We start from the raw sequence: 22,071 nt of genomic DNA, 5'->3' as shown, positions 1-22,071 counted from the left end.
GCTTGGTGTAGTGAGACTCGAAGTCAAACAAATCGTCACCAAAAAGCAACTTTATTGTTACTATTGAGATTTATCTTATGATGCCCAAATTTAAATACTTTAAAACCCTATGTTTTCAAATAAATGTTTTCAAAGATTTATCTTATGATGCCCAACTTTACTGTTACTATTGGTGTTGAAGGTACCCATGATTTAAAATGTAAAATTATAGTTGGTGAGAAATACTTTACCAAAATTTTGAGTTACACATGAGCTTTTCATCGGAACAAAATTCTCTCTTATAAAGTTTTTTGGTCAAATTTATATTTTTACTCTCATATTTTTATATTTTTTTATATATTTATTCAAATTTTTAGTTATTTCAATTACGCTTCTAAATCTAATTTTAGAATTAATTTAATCTCTATATTTTGACTCTCTTTTTTTTACATGACAATTCGAATTTTTTATTGTTTTGATTATACCTATAAACTTATATTTTCAAGTCAATTTACCTATATATTTTTATGTATACAAAAAAAAGTAAAGTAAGATGAAAAAATACACATTATACAAAAATACAATTATAAAAAAAAATTAATTCAAAAACACAACTCCAATAGTGTAATCGAAATAATGAAAAATTCAAATAGTCACAAAAAAAAAAAAAATTTGAAAGTCCTAAGACAAAAATATAGATTTGGTCAGACTTCCTAACTACGAGTTTAGTAAGTTTTGAGAATTCACAATTAGAATATGAAACACACCGAATTAATAAGAGGCACAATACTATATGAACTTACCAAAAAAAATTAACAAATGACTCACATATAAATTTCAATTGTAGAGAGAACAGGTGTATAATTATAGCTTACATAAAACTCTCTTATGTTTAAATAAATAAAAAGTGCTCGTATCACATTTTGATAAGCAACTACCCTAAATGCCCCCACTTTACCCTTTTTTTTCCAACAAAGAACCTAACAAATTAATGTAGTCTAAAGAGTAATTGGGTTATTTTATCTCTCTGTTAAGTTGGTATATAAATATGAATCATTCAGAATCTCTCACAAATTTAATAAAGATAAGAGCCACTTATGTCACACTTTGATAGAGAAATTGGCCAAATGTACAATTATGGATAGTCATGCCTTAACAAAAAAAAACTATCTTAATTATTCCTCTTTTATCAAACCCATAAGCTAAATCATTGCTCAGACTTAGATATTTGAACAGTGACTCCATTTAAAGGTTGGGTGCAGACCATGATGGAATTCACACCAATTGCCATAATAAAACAATAGTAAGGCACCAAGGCTTGGATTTAATTACATAAACTATTGAATCCTGGTTTACTTCATTTAAACTTAACGAAGAATAAACAAATTGTCAAAGTGAAGGTGATATGTTGTCCAATTCTTGACAAATTGCCAAATGTCACCACTCTTTCTCCAGCTAACGGAAATATGGGCTTTGGAATGGTTTGAGAAACATAGGTTAAATATCAATTAACATCGTACCCATAAGTCACATCATAAAAAATAGTTAAAAGCAAAAATCACACTCGACCAATTTTATAAGAAATTATATAAGTTCGAAATTCTAAAGATAAGAAAGTCTAATGCGTATAAAATTTGAAATCATCAAAACTTACGTTAGGGTTAGGGTGGGGGAGGTAGAAATAAAAGCCCGATACTTATAAAAGTTCAATAGACGATGTTTCGAATCTCAACTATTAATAACATCAAAACTCTTAAATACCATTTAACTTTGTACCATTAACGATATTAAAAATCAAACCCATAATCTAAACCAATCCCATGTACTTGCAAATATTTTGAGATTGGAAGCAAGATAGTTTCAGGCTAAACAGTACCTAAACCTCCATTAATAATTGTAAAAGTGGATTTGTGAGACCAATTTTGACTCCACCTCTACAGCTTAGGTTCATTTGGAAACACAATGCTTCCACCAAAATCAGCAACAAGTCATGATGAAGGTCATCTTCAATCATTGTCAATCCAAATTATGAGATTCTAAATATCAAATTTTTGGTTTTCAAATCATGTCACCTAATTAATCATTTTTATTTATAATCATACTTCATCTATTTGCATCACCATTATATTTATCAATTTTTTTTTATATGTCTAAATCAAGTCTTCAAGTGACACCACTTTAGTTCTACTATTTCTTATTTTGTCCTCACTTATATAATCACAAGCCTATCACATGGTCCACCTATCAATCACACCCATATTTTGTACAAATTCATAGGGCAAACCTATATTTTTCTTTTTGTACTTTCTTTTTTTTATTTAATTTTTTTATTTTAATTATATCTCTAAATTTATATTTTTAAATTAATTTAATTTGTATATTTTAATTTTTTTCATGTGACAACTCAAACTTTTTATTATTTTGATTAAATTCCTAAATTTATATTTTTTATTTTATTTAATTTATATACTTTGACATGAATAAAGTACGATATATATTTTATCATCTCACTTTACTTTTTTTTAAATAAGAAAGTACTGAAATTAAATTGACTCGAAAATACAGATTTAAAAATGTAGTTGAGGTAACGAAAAGTTTAAGTTATCATATAAAATAAAAGTCAAAATAAAGGGATTAAAATAACTTAAAAATTAATTTTAAAAATATAATTGAAACAATAAAATAAATTTAAATAATAACACAAAAAAATATAAAAATATAAATATGTACCACTTTTCACTCTTGGCACCTCCCACTTAAAAAACAGAGGACTATGACCCTCGATGTTACTGCTGGCAATGTACCCAACTCTTGTTTGATGAGAACAGTACAGGAATAGTGAAAGTTCATCTGCCCTTTTGAAAATGGGAGAAGCAATGATGAAGAATCCTGAGTGCCATAAGCAGTCTCACAAGTGCATTCTGAAAGCAGCCAGTACCGAATTAATGCACTTATATATATATATATATAGTGTCTCTTTAGAAGAGAGCTTCAGAATCTTTCAACATGCAGTGCAATGTAGCATACGGGCCGTCCCACCCCTCTGGGGCCTGCTGAAACTGAATGCTGGTCTACAGAGACACAGATGGAGAAGCACTCACCTGCTTGCTTGGTGGGCTCTTTAGTACATCTACAAAGGACCAAAAACCTGTCCAATTTCACATCCAACCTGTCCAATTTGTGATCGAAAGAGTGTAAACATGCAAAATGAAGGCAAATTATTTAACTTTCACCTTCATTATAATAATTTTGGGCTCAGTTTTTACTTCTACCAGTTGGGACATCCAACTTTTCCACTGTTTGTTGATATTTTATCATTAATTGGTGATATGACAAATTATGTTGAATGACTTAGATTGATAAGATGACAAAAACTTATCATGGAGGTACATAAGGAGGTGACATAACTCATGATTTTAGTTCATGAGTAAGGTGTTGATTACCAACAAACATTTATGTTAGCTAATTATCTAGCATAACTTGTCACGTCAGTAATTTAAAATTAAAAGTAAATGAAAAGTTAGATGCCTATGTTAGAATAGTAGTGTATATATATTGTACTAAATTAATAGTGAATGTACTATACTATTGTAGTATATTGGTATTGATTGTACTGTACTTGTATTACACAGCCCATAGCCCATTATTTCTTGAGTATAGTTGATTTAGTAGTATCAATAAGAGATAACACAAATCATTTATCGATAGGGTTTTTCTTTCTAATTTATCATGGTATCAAAGCTTAAATCCTAGAGTCCTTTGCGTTTGTCTCTCCAGCGACGTCTATACCTTATTTTCTTTTTCTTCCTGCACCTATCTAGGCTTGTTCACCCACTTCCAAGTGTCGTTAGAGAAATCCAACCACACTATTATGTTTAGAAAGGTCCAATTGATCTGACCTTGGAAGCTTGTAGCAGGAATTGTCATCGCGCGTTGCCTACACCGTAACTTCTAGCCTTCGATCTCGCTTTTTCGATCGTCGCGCATTGCTTTTTTGGTTGTCTGCACCGTAACTTCTAGCCTTTGATCTCCCTTTTCCGATCATTGTTACAAGACACCAACCGCACAACTAGAACCCAACACCTTCCAATCGGCCTAACCCCAAAAGCCCACTACTAGAAATTGTCACGTTGTTCAATGGAGGTTTCTACATTGTTTTGAGTCTTTTTTTTTTTTTTTTTAAATTTATGGTTTAGGGTTTAAGCTCAAATTTCAAGAATTAAGAGCTATTTTCCAACCAAATCATGTCCAACACCAGTTCATCTATTGATTCAAGCTCCAAATTTGGTGTTTTCTCTCAAATTATCACTTATTCTCCGGTCATTACCTCTGAAAAGCTAGTTGGTAGTGCCAACTATATGTCTTAGGCTACATCTGTTAAATTATGGTTTTTGGGTCAAGGATACGTGAATCATTTAACTAAAAAGGTAGATGATATTCCTACAACTAAATAAGCTACTTGGAGGAAAGTTGATGCTCTCCTTTGCAATTTACTATGACAATGCATTGATCCTAAATTTTATGTTATTTATAAAGCTTATAGAACTTATTATCAGTTATGGAACAAAGCTAAAAATCTTTACCCTAATGATATCCAATGGCTCTATAATGTTGTGTTTAGCAATCTCGACATGTTTGAGTTTATTGGTAGAATTGAATCAATTAGAAATGAGTTTAATTCTCTCATACCTACTGGGACTAAAGAGGAGTCTAATATTGAGAAACATCTGCAACATATAGACAAGTTCTTTGTGGTATTGGGGTTGACAGGCTTTAGACCTGAACTCTCTTCGGTTTGAGATCAAATCCTAGCTAGTCCCATTGTTCTCTCTAAAGAATGTTTTTGCTCGACTACTTCATGTCTCTTATTTGATCATAGTGCTTGAGAGCCCTTCAGCAAATTCTTCAGTTTTAGCCTCTCAAACTAGTGGTAGAGGAGAACAAGGAGGAGGACAAAGTGATAATTCAAATAGAGAAAATCTCCCCAAATGCAATTATTGTAACTGATAAGGCCATACTAGAGAGAATTGTCATAAATTACATGACCAACCTCCCCGTGCTACTAATGTGGTTTAGGTTGTCAATCCTAACTCTTAATCTACAACATATAAGGGTCAGTCATCGCCATCCCTTCTCCTGACTGAAGCTGGTTATGAGGAATACCTCCAATATCAAGCCACTGAGCAATCCACATTCTCTATTGCTTCAGTAGGTCACACTAATAATTCTATTATTTGCCTTACTCAGTCTTCCTTACTTAGCTATTGGGTTCTCGATTCTGGTGCATTTAACCATATCTCTAGTAATCAATGTCTTTTCTCACATCTTAATAATTCCACATGTCTTCCTTGTGTCACTCTTGCTAATGGTTCTAAAGTAGTTGCCAAGGGCATTGGTCATTAACTTTGGATTATGTTCTTTATGCTCTTGGATGTCCTTTCAACCTTGTCTCTATTAGTAAATTAACCCATGCTCTTAATTTTTTTGTTACATTTGTTGATAATTATGTTCTTGTGTAGGACCGAGGTACCAAATGAATAATTGTTGTAGGAGATGAGTCGCAAGGACTTTACCTTCTTTCCATGCCTCCATCACCAGTTGTCTGCACTTTTATTGAGTTTCTATCCCTTATCCACGATCGTTTGAGGCATCCTGGCATTTCCAAACTCCAAAAGATGGTTCTAGGTTTCTCTAGTTTGCCTTCTTTAAATTGTGAGTTGTGTCAGCTTGGTTAACATTTTCGTACTTCATTTCCCAAGCATGTCAATAATTGGGTTGCGTCTCTCTTTGAATTGATTCATACTAATGTTTGGGGTCCTAATAATGTCATTTCTATTTTAGAATTTCAATATTTTGTAATGTTAATTAATAACTATTCTTGATGTGCTAGGTTATTTTTAATGAAAAATTATTTTGAGTTATTCTTTATTTTTCAAGCTTTTTGTGCTAAAATTAAGATCCAATTTAAAGTTTCTATACGTGTTGCACAATGATAATGCTTGTGAATATTTTCTACTCCTTTCACTATATTTATGTCTTCTCAAGGTATTCTTTATCAATCTTCTTGTGTTCACACACCTCAACAAAATAGAGTTGTGGAGCGTAAAAATCGTTATCTCATTGAAACCACTTGCCCTCTTTTGCTCTATCATAATTGAAAAAACTAATGGATACCAAAGAGGGGGGTGAATTGAGTTTTAAAGAATTTTTTTTGATTTAAAAAGACTTTAAGAAAAACAATTTGGACATTTTCAAACTAATGCTTCAAATAAATTCTTGATAGAAACTAATTAGAAAAATGATTATTTTAAAGATTTAGAAAATTGTTATTTTAAGTATTAAAACTAAAAACATATTTGCAAAAAAACAGAAACTTGCTAAAAGGTAAAATGAAAGTGTGTTGAAACAAAAAAAAGAAAATAATGTAGCACAGACAAATATATAGTGGTTCAGCCAACAAGTCTACTCCATTCCCTTGGCTCCTCACCAAGAATTTACTCAATCCACAGCTTTTATAGGCTCAACTATAATCTTATATTTTTACAAGTGCAGTTGTAACCTAAAGATGGGAAATGGGCGGGTCGACCCGTATCCCGCTTGGCCCACCCATTTGGTGGGCCAGGCCGAATTTGGCTCACGATAGAGACAGGTCAGGTCGAGCCGGGCCAAGGAAATGGAAACTTGGGCTCGGCACAGCCCTGTGGCCCTTAATAAATGGGCCAAAGTGGGCCGGGCCGGGGCATGGGCCTGCTGGGCCGACCCGTGAGCTATTTATTTTTAATTTTTTTATATATAATTTTTTAAATATATTTTTTATTTTTTCCCAAATGTAACTAATATTTTTTAAAATATGTTTATTAATGTTTACTTATAATTTTGATATTTGTAAAATTATGATATTTACAGTAAACATTATGTTTACAAAAATTACACTAAAATTATGTTTACAAACATAATAAACATTATGTTTACAAACATAATTATGTTTTACAAATATTACAATAAAATTATGTTTACAAGAAACATAATTTTTAATTATTAAATACAAACATAATTTTTTAAATATTCTTTTATTTTTTGGTGGGTCGGGCCATTTTAGCGAGTCAGTTGGTGGGCTTGCCCACAGGCCATTTTGGTGGGCCGGGTCACAGGCCACATATTGCTGGCCCAGCACGGCCCTCATTTTACTAGGCGGGCCGACCCGGCCCGTTTGCTACAGTAACAGGCCGGCTCATGGGCCGCCCGGCCTATTTCCCATCTCTATTGTAACCTCCATTCTTCACAAGCTAAGCAATAACCAATATAATCGATTTTTAAATGCTCAATTGAAACCATTACATTTTCACAAAATCAGGCTCTTGCCTTTTCAAAGGATCAAACGCAACATCTTGCCTTTTAGGCATAAGATATAACCGCAACAAGATATAAGAGGATTACAAATTGAAGCACTTGAGAAGCTCTTACAAATATATAGTACAAATGAGAGGATTTTCTTCTCATGAAGAAAAGATAGATAAAAAAAATAAGTAGAACGTAAGCATTCATTCTCTCATTTTCTATTCGAAGATATAAATTTGAAAACATTATTTGGCTCAAGTTAGTGGAAAGTATTCAAGAACAACAATCTTTAGCTTCAATTTTATCTTTTTTTATAGTTGATGTCAAAAGAATTGAATATCTACAAAGATAAGCTTCTTTTTCTATAAAATAATTATTAGAATATTCAAATATTATACTCAATTATTTATGAAATATTTAGAGCTTTTTTGAAGTCTAAACGATCTAATCTATGCCTTAAAAGCACATGTAACGGCTAGTTTAACGGCTATAAAATTTGAATTCAACAACCATTCACTCAACTAACACAGGCTCTCCCTCGACTAATGAAATTTTATACTCGATTATATAAACTTCATACTCAAGTATATTTTGTCAGCACTCTATTATACTTCAAATACTCGAGTAAGCCCATCAGATACTCAAGTAAGCTCTTCAACAACTTGATTTAACTTGAAATACAAAGAGCTTGCTTATTATACTCAACTATCACTCACTAATAGTCGATTATTCATCAAAATACACTCGATTGTTCATAAAATACTCAATTAAAACCTTATAAGCAATCATACTCGACTAAGGAACCAATATATATACTCGACTAGTGCAAGGATATACTCGATTATGCACAACTCTTAGAAGATTACAAAGGTGAAACACTCGGCTATGATTATGATCACTTGATTGCTTATGAAATAGCTGAAACCTTGCGATCAATATTTGATTACCAAATGTATTCACTCAAGAGACATTCAAATATACTCGATTATCAATCAAACAATATGTATTGTTTTGAATAACATCAAAACAATTTTCTCCTTAATAATAACAACTAAATGAGAAACATAAATCATTAATATATGAAGCACAAATTTCTCATAAGCATCTCAATATCATAGACATTTGAGCTTAGAAAATAGAACACATTTTCTCATAGCTCAATTAAATACAAATGTTGTTTGTGAAATCCAACTTTCCAAATACATCCACTTGGTTACATAAAAAAATCTTAGAGAAGGTAAGCAAAAGAGATATTCTTAAAACACATGACTTTGATAACAAGTTGAGAACAACACATGTTACTCAACTAAAAACATCACATTTCTAGATTCAAATAAAAATCTTTTCAACATGAAACATAAGGATGCAAAACACATTGAAACGTGATTTTTCATAATAACTTTATGAAACATATTCTCATGAAATATTCATAAGTCATACTTGACTGAAATAAAGCACATAGAGCAATTCAAATATGTTGAGCACAATATATGTTACTCAACAATAAAGCATGTCATTAACACAAATATACTCTAACTTGATTATTATGATAACTCATTTATCAAAACAAGAGCATATATAAGATGAATATCTCATCTCTATGATATTCATTCTATAACCTCTAACGCATCATACACACATGCTACAAATGTATACTTTGAATAAATCTAGAAAGATAGGAACTATAGAATTCTATTACTCAAATGCATTTGTCCTAAACATAAGGAATATTAGAAAGTATTGTTTATAACGCATATAACATTTAAATTTATTCAAAAAATATTCTAGCTATATTTAGATGTTTCAAGATAATACCACTTAAATGCATCTTCCTACTTATTCAAGTGATTAACCATGACTCGATTATCAGCCTAAGAAGATGAACTTTCAGCAGCTTTACCAAATGTTGTATGAAATCAACAATTCTATACATACTTGAATGACTTTCTTATCAAGGAACATGCATTCAGTATTATAAGTTCTTGAAAAGATCTTTCCAAGATTTTATAAATTCTATAAATCAAAGCTCAAGTACCCTTAATTAAGTACATGATCTTTTACTCAAAAGACGTAATGTTGACTTGATGTTTAACACGTAATCATCAGACAACACATCAAGAATACATTACTCTAAAGCTTGAGTAATATTGCCACATACATCACTTAGCATATAAAATATCATAAGTCTTCACAAAACACTCATGCAATATTTTTAAGATGACTCCAAAGAAATGCATATACAAACATATCAATAAAGCATATGGCTAGAGCAATTATAACACATATAGATAAATCATACTACCAAGGCTCCTTGACTAAGGCAACCTCTTAAAAAGATAAACCTATCAAGGCTCCTTGACTTTATGCATATTCAAGGCAACCTCCATATATCTTATCAAGATAAAGCTTAACATATTCTTAAACAATATTCTAATGCAAAGCATATTAACCTATGATAACATAACATAGGAGGGCAATAAAGTTTTAGCATAAATGCAGTCATCATCAAAACACTCAAGAACATAATGTCCATTTTTGTTTTTGAGTTGATATTGTTCTTACTACTTGTTATTTGATTAACCGTATGCCTTCATCTATTTTGCAGCACAAAGCTCCACATTCCATTTTATTTCTTGCTCAAACCACTTATCTTCTTACCCTCGACTTCATAAAAGGTATAGGTGTTATTCTCTTGACAGTCATCGTTACTTCATTTCCACCGATATTACATTATTCGAGTCTTCTTTCTTCTTCACCTCCTCTACTACTAAAGGTAATGTCATTTCTAATGTTCTCCCTATTCCTTAACTTGGTCCTCCCCTACAGGTCTATCGTCGTTGTCCACATCCTAATCCTCTTGCAAATATTGTTAATGTTCCAAATGACTCACCTTTTGCTCCAGCATCTTCACCTACCATGGACCTGCCACCAATTGACACTCAACCCAATGCCATTAGGAAAGGTAATTGTCTTACACGCAATTCTCTTTCCATTTACACTTTCCTCAATTATCACTATTTATCTTCACCCTATTTGTGTTTTCTTTATCTTCTATGTCTATTCTTAAAACAACCAGTGAGACACTTTCAGATCCAAGGTGGTGCCAAGTAATAGTTGATGAAATGACTGCTTTACATTCTAATGGCACTTGAGAATTTATTCCTTTACCTCCGACAAGTCTACTATTGGTTGTCGCTGGATTTATACTGTAAAAGTTGGTCCTAACAGATGGATTGATCGCCTTAAAGCTTGTCTAGTTGCAAAAGACTACACTCAAATTTATGGATTGGATTATGGAGACACTTTCTCTCTTGTGGCCAAGATTACTTATGTTCAATTGTTTCTTTCCATGGTTGCTATGTGTTTTTAGCTTCTCTATTAACAAAAATACTTTTCTTCATGGTGGTATTTAGGAGGAGGTCCATATGGAGCAATCGCCAAGCTTTGTTGCTCAATGAGAGTCCAGTTTGGTATGCCAGCCCCGATGCTCCCTTTATAAACTAAAACGATCTTCGCGAGCTTAGTTTGAATGATTTAGTGTCGTTGTTCAAGAGTTTGGCATGATTTGCAATGAGGCAGACCATTCTGCTTTCTTTCGTCATTCATCACATGGAAAATGCATCTTATTGTATGTGTAGATGATATCGTCATCACAAAAAGTGATCAATATGATATTCTACAATTAAAGAAGTATCTCTCTAATCATTTCCAGACTAACAATTTAGTCAAACTTAAGTATTTTCTTGGTATTAAAGTAATACAATCTAATAATGGTGTTGTCATCTAGCAAATAAAATATACTTTAAATATTCTTGAAGAGATTGGCATGTTAAATTGTAGACCTGTTGATACGCCCATGGACCCAAATGTTAAACTCTTACTAGGATAAGAGGAGCCTTTGGCAGATCCTAGAAGATACTGAAGACTTATTGGAAAGCTAAACTATCTCACTATCAATCGGGAAAATATTTCTTTCGTTATGAGTATAGTTAGTCAGTTCCTACGATCTCCAGGTGACAATCATTGGGATACTGTCATTGGCATCCTTAAATATATCAAAAGAGCACCAGGCTAAGGATTGTTGTATGAAGATAAGGGACATACTTAAGTGATTGGGTATTCTAATGAAAACTAGACATGGTTTCCTTCAAATAAACACTCTACTTCAAGAAACTGTATTCTTATGTAGGGCAATCTGGTATCCTGAAAGAATAAAAAGCAAGATATTATTGTCAAGTACAAAACCTAAATATTGTGCTACGACTCTAACAATGTGTGAACTTATATGGTTGAGGCAATTACTTCAAGAATTACAATTTAGAGAGGCAATGCAAATGAAGTTAATTTGTGATGTAATCAAGTAGCGCTCTATATCGCCTCTAATCTAGCTTTTCATGAGATGATCGAACACATTGAAATCAATTGTCATTTTATAAAAAAGAAGATTTTGTCCAAATGTAATACTAAGGGTGCGTTTGATTGCTAACATGGAATTTGGGTGGAAATAAAATATTTTCTAGGCAATTGAATTGCCTAGAATTAAATTCCAAGGAAAAAGCCAATTGAAGATGTTTGATTGGCTTAAATTTCTAGCTAGAAATTATTAAATTTCTTTAATTTTGGTGTTTGATTTTCATATATATATATATATACGTATGTATATGAAATTATGGCTGCAAATGTCACGAGGAAGAAGACGAAGGGGAAGAGCCGTCGTCATTGCCATCGCCGCTTCTCCTTCACCATTGCCGTCGAGCTTCCCCCATTGCCATTGCTACTGAGTTTCCCCCTTCACCATCTATGTGCTTCTCCTTCGCCATCGCTCCGCTTCTCCTTCACCATCGCTGTTGAGCTTCCCCCATCGCCATCGCTGCCGAGCTTCCCCCTTCGCCATCTCTGTGCTTTTCCTTCGCCATCGCTGTCGAGCTTCCCCCATCGCCATCACTGCCGAGCTTCCCCTGTCGCCATCGCCGTCACTGGTCGAGCTTCCCCCATCACCATCGCTGCTGAGCTTCCCTCTCCGCCATCGCCTCACTAGCTCAGCTTGCCCTGCCTCTCGTTCGATCGCCTCGCCCTCTCTCTGGCTCAAGATTTTAGTTTGCTTGATTTTCCATTTCTTTGGAAAATCAATTCCAGCCCCCCTCCCCCGGAAAATGTTTTCTAACAAAAGTGGCAAATGGGCATCACGTGACTAAAAGTGAGAAAATAAATTACCTGAAAAATTTGACCAATCAAACGCCTCAAAAACTAGAATTTGGATGGAAAGTGGTTATTTTTCATGAAAAAAAGTGTACAATCATACACACCCTAACAGTTTTGTCAATTCAACTAACCAACTGACAAATATCTTTATTAAGTCTTTTAGAGGTCTTCACAATGGTTTCATTTGTAATAAATTTGATGCAAATGACCTATATACTCCAACTTTAAGAAAGAGTGTTAGATATGTATATTGTAATTTAGTTATTGCACACTAGTACTAACTATATTATACTAGTACTACACAACCCATGACCGATTACTTAGTATATATATAATTTTTTTCTCTCTAACTTATCAACCTCGATTAAAAAATAAATCTTAAATTAAAAACAATGTAAAAGTTTGAAAACTTTTCTAATAATTTACCTTAATTTGTATACATAATTTAGCCTTCGCCAAAAAAAAAAAATCAATTTAAAAAAAGGTGTATTAAAAAATTATGCAAAATAAAATAAAATAAGTAATACATCACAATTTTAAAAGACAAATGGAAAGATTTTTTTCTTTCATAAATACTATGAATGGAGTCTGGGAAATTTTTCTGTTTGCTTTAGTTCGGACTTTGGAGATTGATTCATATACAGCTGTAGGCAACCCATCTGATAAGATTCTCAAACATTTCGAATCAAAGTATATGCAGTCTTATCTGGAACTAAGGCATCATGCATAATTATGTAATGAAGTTACAGGGTTAAAATAAAGACAAAACAAAACGAAAAAGAAAAAAGCCAAGAGTTTTACTTTGTCAGCCAATAAGAAGAGGGACCTATCTCATAACAACTGATGTTTCAACTGCAAAAGCCCCTCATGTCAAAATTCCCACTATGGCTGATAATCCCAAACAAATCAAAGCTTTTTAAAGTGGGGAGTTGATAGCAGCCATTCCTGTCAAAATCAACCAAAAAAGGCCAGAGAAGCATAACCTACTTAAAAAATATCACCATATCCTTTGTCTCAAATCTGAATTAAACCCCGGATAATATATTTATATATATATAATACATACAGATACCCCACACCAGCCAGAGACATTGAATTATACCCTACCATTATTAGCATCACCTTTCACAAGGACACAATCCATCCACGTTCATAAGAATGGAATTGCCATCACAAAAACAACCAAGCAACAAAATTATTTATCCCCACAAATGGAATGCCATGACTGTCCACTAGAAACCCCCAAACCGACAAAGTTTCCCCAGAAGGAAGCCATGGAAGATACAGGACCAAGACCTACAGGGTGCTAGTGCTTTCATTTTACTGCGAACTACAAACGAAAAGAACAGACAAATGACCAAAGCAAAGGACTTAGGACAACTGGTTACAACAAGACATCACATTGTTTTCATCTATACAGCACAAAGGATCTTCTTGATCAAACTAATTGCCTGATCTGTTCATACTTCCATAATGTAACTAGTTAAGAATTTTCCCCCTTTTTCGCCTCTTATTTTCATGTGGCATCCTTCTCATGCAACACTGAGGATGCTTTCCTTCCTACCAAAGTTTGGCATCACCTGAAATGAGGAATGCCTGCTTAGCTGATCCTGATCGTGTGACACCAACAGATTCAGAGACAATGGCAATGGCTCTACTGTCAAATTCTGGTTTAAGTCAACATCCACCATTTTAGATGCACTGCAGGGTGGAAGAACTGGAGTAGGATGGATGAGCTTTGCCGGCTGGTAATTGGCTTGATCAATTTGTCCTGGGGTTAGTTTTCCCATTGGGTTCTCTATCTGTGTCGGCATTAAAACAGAACAGGCAGTCACTGGAAAAGGCAGCACTTGAGCACCACTGATATTGGAAGTTTTAGGGGAAGGGAGCAGGGTTGGTGGCAGAGGTGGCTGATTTTGGCGTTCTTGATGAATTATTTCTTCTCCCATTGGAATTGCAATGACCTGGTAATCACCACACACAGATGTTTAAGAAAAGAAACACTAGCAGTGGAAAAAATTCCTATATTATCATTTTAAGGCTTTGGTGACATCAGATCGACATTTTAAGAGGTTTCTTCTTCAACCAAATTTTCTACATCCGACCTGTTTGCCAAAGCCATGTTTTCACCACACAACTCCCAGTCCTGAGTTCAATAATTAGTTTTTAATGTATTAACATATATTTTCATAGCACTGCTTAGATATAAAACATCGACAGACAACTACTCTTAAAGTACACATTCCTATATGAATTAGGTTAGGTGAAAAGCTCTTATCCAATTGTAAATAATTCTTCCTTGCTGCAAAAAATAATAATAATAATAATAATAAATAAAGCATCACTTTCAGGTCCCATCACTTTCAAAGATTTAATTTATCAAAGTGGTTTGTTCTAAAAATTGTCTGCACTATTCTTATTTTGCGTGAAATTTAAGGTAAGATAGCATTCGCTATGAAATTTTAGACAGGGTGTTGCTATTTGCACCAAAAAGCAATTAATGCTACATCCAGAACATCCAACCAACATTGTGAAAACATATCTTGCTTTTTATAGCTGAAAATCAACGATATTGTTGCAAAATCAGCACTTCAAATTTAACCACAGCAAGAATAAAGAAAACGTCATTTGAGGATACGAGAATCCAATTACCGATTCAGTGGTGATATCGAAAAGGCTGGATCGGCGGCGACGCCGATTGAGGTTGCTCCGCCGGAGGAAGTATTTCTGAGCATGGCTGGCAACTTGTGTTGGCGTGCGGGTCTTCACGAAATTCCTTGAAATTCCTCGCCAGTCTCCTTTGCCTACCTTTTGCAGTCCTAAGAGGAACAATTTGTGCTCCTGCTCAGTCCAAGGAACTCCTAATCAACAAAGTCAGGAACTTCTTATGAAATTTCCAGAAATTACAGAAGCAACAATCACAACAAATTTGCTATTTTCACAAAAAAACATTTCCAGTAGAATTGACAAATAAAATCCACAAAATTCATCTAGAACACTTGTAATTGCCGATTCAGATGCTCCGTGTAAAGATAGATTCCTCATATAAATCACTTATTTCCAGAAACAAATCGACCAAAAGACAAGGAAAAGCTTTTCTATTCTTGAGAAGAAAAGAGAGAAGACCTCGCTTGCGCTCGCGACTAGCTGCGGAGCGGTGGTGAACTGAGTCGTCGGCGGAGGCGTAACCTCCGGCGGCTGCAACGTCGTCGCCGTTGGAGGACTCAAGAGGCTGTTCGTACTGCGACAGATTGTTCATGCTCACGGTCTTCCGCATGGGGTCCACCTTGACTCGGACGCCGAACAGCATGATCTCTCCGCCGCCGACACCGACGCCGGAGGCTCCTCCAGTGCTATCGTCGCCGCCGGCACCACAGCAGCGTGACATCTCCGGAAATCGATCTTGTGGCTGTCTTCTTCTAGGAATCAGGAATTCCGAGGAGGCTACGTGGTTGAAGAACCACAGATATGATGATGAATAATGGTTCTGTGCGTCTGTGTCCGTTTATATATAGAGCGAGACAGAGAGCTGGACGGGTGAAACTGCCGCCACGTGGCAATACCTTATTAAACCCATTTTTTAAACAAATATATATTAGTACTAACAAATTCGGCAAAATTTCGTTCCCTTTCCATCTCGATATTTTCTGGATACTTCATTAATTAATATAAAAATAATTTTTTTATTTTTTATTAATTTTAAAAAATAATTTTTTTTAAGTCTTCTGTTACATCTCATATTACAATAAATATACTCAAACTTAATTCATTCAAAATCTCTACACTCTATTCCCCACATGTTAATTAAAAAATATAATAAATTAAAATAACTTTTTAAAATAAAGATCATTGGCCTACACCCGAAAATTGAAGTTCGGGCCACAAACATAAACCCATATTTAACCCAACATTTAGTTATTTTTGCATGCTCGTTAAGTTTTTAATATAAAATTTTATAAGTAAATCAAAATATAGATCTACGTTAAATCTCACCATCTATCCTCTTGAAGAGGAGTTTGGTTTCAAACTTTGATTCGAATAAGAAAAGTACATGTTAATCTATCTTAGATAATTCACACCTCAAATTCAGACATTGTGAGCACATTAAATTGTCTATGTGATTGAGAGAGCCTGAGAGCCCTCTTGGCCAAGACACAACAACATAATTATCAAGGGTACATTTTGTTATTGAGTTAATAACCTATCGTGTGAGTCTCTCATTAGAGACTCCCTACCTATGTCAAAAGCGAGAAAAAACTTGATTTTCATTAGTTGTTAAGTAATTCAAACTTATCCATTTAAAATCCTTAAACTCTAACATGCACATTTCAGTTAAAAAGATGTAACAATCTAAAATAACCCTTTTAAAATAAAGGTGATTGGCCTACATATGAATTTTGAAGTGAATTTGGGATGGCCTTCTTAGGGTTGCAAGCATGAACCCATATTTAATAATTGCTCCTGCATGTTTATTAAGCTGTTTCACCTTATTCTTTTATATATTGCTATGTATGTTTTGTAATATCTCAAGTGTTTAAAAAATGGTAGTATATATTAAAGATAAGTAAGAAAAGAAATAACACCAGTTAAATACCTTTTGAACTGAATGTAAGCAAAGAACTCCGAGATTAAGCATACTTGAATTGAGAAAGCTCAATGATGAGTGACCCCCCTGAGAAGTTTGCATAAGCATATCAGAGTAAAGTTGTTTCGATCCTTTTTATCGCTCAATGCGGGATATTACAATATTGAAGGCTAAATTCATATTTTTATTTCTGTATTTTTATTTTTTTGTGTAATTATTTAAATTTTTTATTATTTCGATTATACTCTTGTACATGTATTTTCTAATCAATTTAATCTATTTATTTTAACTTTTTTTTTATATGACAATTTAAATTTTTTGTTATTTCGATTACATCTATATATTTACATTTTTTACTCAATTTAACTTTTATACTTAAACGTGTAAAAAAAAATAAGAGTTAAATTGATTCATCTTATTTATTTTATTTTTTTTTACACATCAAAGTATATAAGTTAAATTGACTCGAAAATACAAGTATACCGGTATAATTGAAATAACGAAAAGTCCAAATTGTCACTTGAAAAAAAAAATCAAAGTATAAAAGTTAAATTAAGTCAAAAATACAAATTTGATGATATAATTAAAATAACAAAAATTTAAATAATTACACCAATAAAATGTGAAAATATAAGAATAAAAATATGAATTTCGGCACATGTTAAATATTGTGACCTTCAGCCTTTTCCTTTCATGATCCTCCAGCCTTTTCATTTATGGATCTTGATGGCATTGCTGTCATCCATGAGTGTTTGTTTTCTTAGGGCTGAAGAAATTCAGTTCTGGATTTTCAATTTTTCAATCCACTGAACACACTCAATAACTTAAAACTTATTTTTTCCTGGAAAATATTTTCCAGGAAACTGTTACAGAAGGAAAATCTTTATACCCAATTATTTTGAGAAGAAAGGAATCAAATGATTCCTACTACAGTTGAGGAAAGGAAAGTAGAGGTCAGAGGGACAGAGACTAGAGAATTGGAAGGTGCAAATGAATTAAGAACATTAAAAAAGCAAGGGTTCATTAAGAGTTATGATGTAGGAAAATATTATGAGGAATTGTTTTGATGTTTTTGAAATATTTTTATTTTTAAAATATTAAAAAATATTTTTAAGTTATTTCTATAATTTTAAAAATATTTCGAGATTATTTGATAATATTAAAAAATATCAAAAGTATATTTTTGTCCATGAAAGTTAGAGACGAAATTTTTTACGTCTCTAACTCAAAATCTTTAATTTTTTATGGAATTTGTTTGAATATATTATGGAATTTATATTTATTTTTAAATTAAATAACTATTATTTATAATTTTTTATATTAAAAATTATATTTACAAAAAAATCTTATATTTTGTATTTACATGTTTTTTTACGTTTTTGTTTTTTACTTTTTTGAAAAATGTCATTTCTTTGTTTTTATTTTGCATCGTATCCGTTTTCATATAATTTAAATTAAGAAAGCTTCGAAAATTGACAAAGATGTGAACTTTTTCCTATTCTAATAATTAAACAAAATTTTCCATTCCCATAGAAAACAAGGGATTAAAGTGAGATGATCATGGTTTTCTTATTAAATATTTTTAGAAGATATATTTTTCCCATCAAACTTTTGAGACAACACAATTGGTTCACCGCATATGTTTGGGAGCTTGAGTTATCACAAAGTAGTAGGATCGAGTTTACTTTTATGCAATTGTCGATAATTTACATCTCCTGGACTTTGGGCCATAACACATCAATTTATCCACTCAAATCGAGGGCGTGTTGGGCTATGGGTTTTGGAGATGATGAGATGGTCCCAACCGAAAATTATGCGTTGATTGAGAATCCCTCAAATTTTTCACACTAAATTTTTTTTTAAAAAAGGCCCTAATCCTAATGAAGAAACAACATAGAATCATAGGACTAAGAGAATTTTATGATCCAACTAGCATCCTACAAGTTAGTTTTTCTTTTCCTATCCTTTCCTTTCTTTTCTTTTCTTTTCTTTTCTTTTCCTTTTCCTTTTCATTTTCTTTTCTAAAATGTCGAGGATTCTAACACTTACCTGTAGCCTCTTGCAGAGCTTCAATGGTGACCCTGCAAAGTGCTGCAGCACTGGAATATCCTGAGAAAAGAAAGAAAGAAAGAAAAAACCATGAATGATTATATCATAAGCATGAAAATATAAAGGCAAGAGGGAAAAACACTGAAGTTGCTTTCCAAATAAGGTAATAGAGCTGCAGAAAGTGTGACGAATACTGTGAAAATGCAAGTATATACTTATATGCATGGCGATAACCGCATGGCAAAGCGTAAGTGAGAGTCACTGAAGGGAAATTACACCTTTCGGTGAAGCGGATCTAAAGGATTATCGTTAACAGAATGTGAAGAAAAGCAAACTGTGTATGATTGATGTAATCTTGGGAACATCTCAGATGTTTTGCAGTTTTCAGTTGCACTTCAAAACCTTCTGTCTTGATGACAATATTTAGATACTATCAACAACATAATATTTAGATTTCCTCCAAATAAGACGAGAGAGAAATCAACTTCAGAGTATAATATGAAGTCATAAGTTTCATTAGCAGAATGCTTGCTACTTTGTTTTCTTGACCCAAAGTTCGAGTCAAACAATAGGTACAGTTGTACGGAAGGGAGAGGTGGAAGTTACTCCTGTCTGCTTCCTATAACCAGTAATGTCTAGGTTAATTAAAACAGGAAGCTGCTCATAGACTTCATAGAAAAACAGAAGGATGGCTGTGATGTTGGCAACACAATCTGTGACCGACGTAGTTGGTAAAACATGTATAGATGGATAAACAAGAACTTGAAGCTAGGTCAAAGATGTGATGTTATATAGAAGGTGAGTAGAAAACATGGAACACAACTGAATCAGTCTCGAAGAAAGATGAATGGTGCCCCTTCTTCAGGCATGTACACCTACACTAACATTACTTGAGATTCCAATAGTTTTCCCATGGCCATCCACACTGAGCTCAAGGAACCAAGGGGCACTTTCTGCTAGATTTACTTGGATGCAACCTCCAAACTATGATAACTATGACAATAAACAAGACCAATTTGAAGAAGTCAACTCTAAGGTAAAATATCACCTTACTGTTGAAATAAAAGAGAAACTATTTAAGTCCAAGCACAATGAATGGACTAACAATAAACAATCATTTATAAAACAAACAGAAATGAGTAGATGATGAAGGAGAATATTCCCTAATTTTCCTAAAAAAACATCAATTACAGGCAATAGCGTGCTCGTAACTTTTGGTGAGAACTGGGGGCTGTGGGGAAGCAGATCAATATTTGAAACAGAACCTTAGGTAATCATATTCTCTCTTTGTCCATTGAATTCTGACATCTTTTGGTCCTGGTAAAGTGAGTGCTTTTACTGGCATAAGAATTAACTTCCACACCATACATAGGCACATCACCTTTATTGGTGGGTTGCCACCGATTAGGTCTACAGTTGCCAAAAAAAGAAGTAGAAGTGGGAGATGACATGGTAAATGGAAATAGGAAACATCATCAAAAGTTATAGGTACAGCACAAACAGGAAATGCAACTGAAACATGAGGGCATGAGGGGAATGAAAAGCAAGGAAAATAGTCAAAAATGAAATAAAAACCTGATAGAAGTTCCACTGAGAACTTCAACAAATAATGATAAAAAGTTTTAAAGAAAATAATAAACAACATATAAGAAGTTATTCCAAATCTTGAAATAACTCTTGTATAGTTTCTTCCTCCATTTTGTTTTCTTTTACTGCCCAAAACATATACAGAAGTATCAACAGCGTTGCTGGAATTTTAAACAACAATTGTATCTAAGTTCGAAAAGCAGGCCTAAGAAAGTACATTTCTACAGTCAGATATAGTTTCTATTAATATGGGTAGAACAAGGCAAGAGAGATCACGCGTTCTTTGTATCAGACTTTTGTGAGATGGACAAATAGAAAAAAAAGGTAGAAGGGGTCTGAACTGGACTACAGTTTAGGTCAGTTTTAAGTCTTTTTTGCTTTTCCTTTATTTTTTTTCGGCTGGAGGGGATTAATGGATAGATGACAGGTTGGTAAGTTTTTGGATTATACTTTTTAGAGGTTGCATATGTAACAATCATAAACTTTGTCTTTAATAGCTTCACATGTTCGTTAAACCTTTTTAGATTCTTTACTTCATTGTTCACAATAAAAGCATTTAGGTAAGTTCTTGGATTATACTTTTTAGGGGTTGCACATATAACAATCATAAATTTTGTCTATAACAGCTTCACATGTTAATAAACTTTTTCAGATTCTTTACTTTACTGTTGACACTGAAAATACATCATTTTTATACTCTTATGCAATATTACTGTGCATTTAGAGCAATAAACTTTTCCTCAAGATACCTTTAGTATTTTTTTAGGATCTTGGGGTCTGGTATTGTTTCCTTAGGGTTGAAGGAAAACAGCTCATCATTCACTTTGCATGCGGATATCGACTTTCTTAATGTGTTGGATGCAGTCTTTAGCTGATAACATGTGCATCATTCACCTTGTCCTTTTCAGAACAGTGGCCATGAAAAACTAGGACTTTTACAATGTAAAAGTGCTAGTTTTTGAGATTTGGATATTTGACTAAAAGGTTTTAGGTTACTTCCACATAAGTTTATTTTATGTTGTTAATAACACTGGCTGAGTCATACTTTTAAAAGGTACGCTTTAATGTTTACAATTAAAACTAAAAGCCAGAGTCTTTGATGGCCCTGACATAAATTTTCCTTCTTGCCCTTTTCTGGCTACAAACAGTATGGGAAGAAAAAGCCAATGCCAGACACCACAATGAACTTAGATTAGCAGCAAAGTTCCTTTATTGGGACCTTGAAGACTCTCTTCCAGCCTTTCCCCTAGTTCAAGAGCTATACATATTAGTGATATGGAGTCTTAACACCCATTACTTTACTCTTAAAAGAACATCACTTTACTCTTAAA

General features: G+C 33.2%; 1 protein-coding gene and 1 long non-coding RNA gene across 2 annotated transcripts in view; both read right to left on the bottom strand.

Annotated features, from left to right (window-relative positions):
- Window positions 1–13,689: 13,689 nt before the first annotated feature.
- Window positions 13,690–16,006, bottom strand: LOC127791111 (transcription factor MYB1R1-like). Its single transcript, XM_052320890.1, has 3 exons — window positions 15,646–16,006; window positions 15,172–15,380; window positions 13,690–14,483 (listed from the first exon to the last, which is right to left on the bottom strand). Exons 1-3 carry the CDS (start codon window positions 15,905–15,907, stop codon window positions 14,052–14,054), a joined length of 903 nt encoding a protein of 300 aa, XP_052176850.1. The 5' UTR covers window positions 15,908–16,006; the 3' UTR covers window positions 13,690–14,051.
- A 3,179-nt stretch (window positions 16,007–19,185) lies between these two features.
- LOC127789748 (uncharacterized) overlaps window positions 19,186–22,071 on the bottom strand; it is a 29,200-nt gene continuing 26,314 nt past the window's right edge. The window contains exon 4 of the long non-coding RNA XR_008020645.1: window positions 19,186–19,213. This is a non-coding gene — a long non-coding RNA (uncharacterized LOC127789748). The remainder of the gene's footprint in view (window positions 19,214–22,071) is intronic.

This window comes from Diospyros lotus, chromosome 14 (genome assembly GCF_014633365.1).
Source record: "Diospyros lotus cultivar Yz01 chromosome 14, ASM1463336v1, whole genome shotgun sequence".
Taxonomy (NCBI): Eukaryota; Viridiplantae; Streptophyta; class Magnoliopsida; order Ericales; family Ebenaceae; genus Diospyros; species Diospyros lotus.
This window is presented reverse-complemented; position numbering and strand designations above follow the sequence as displayed.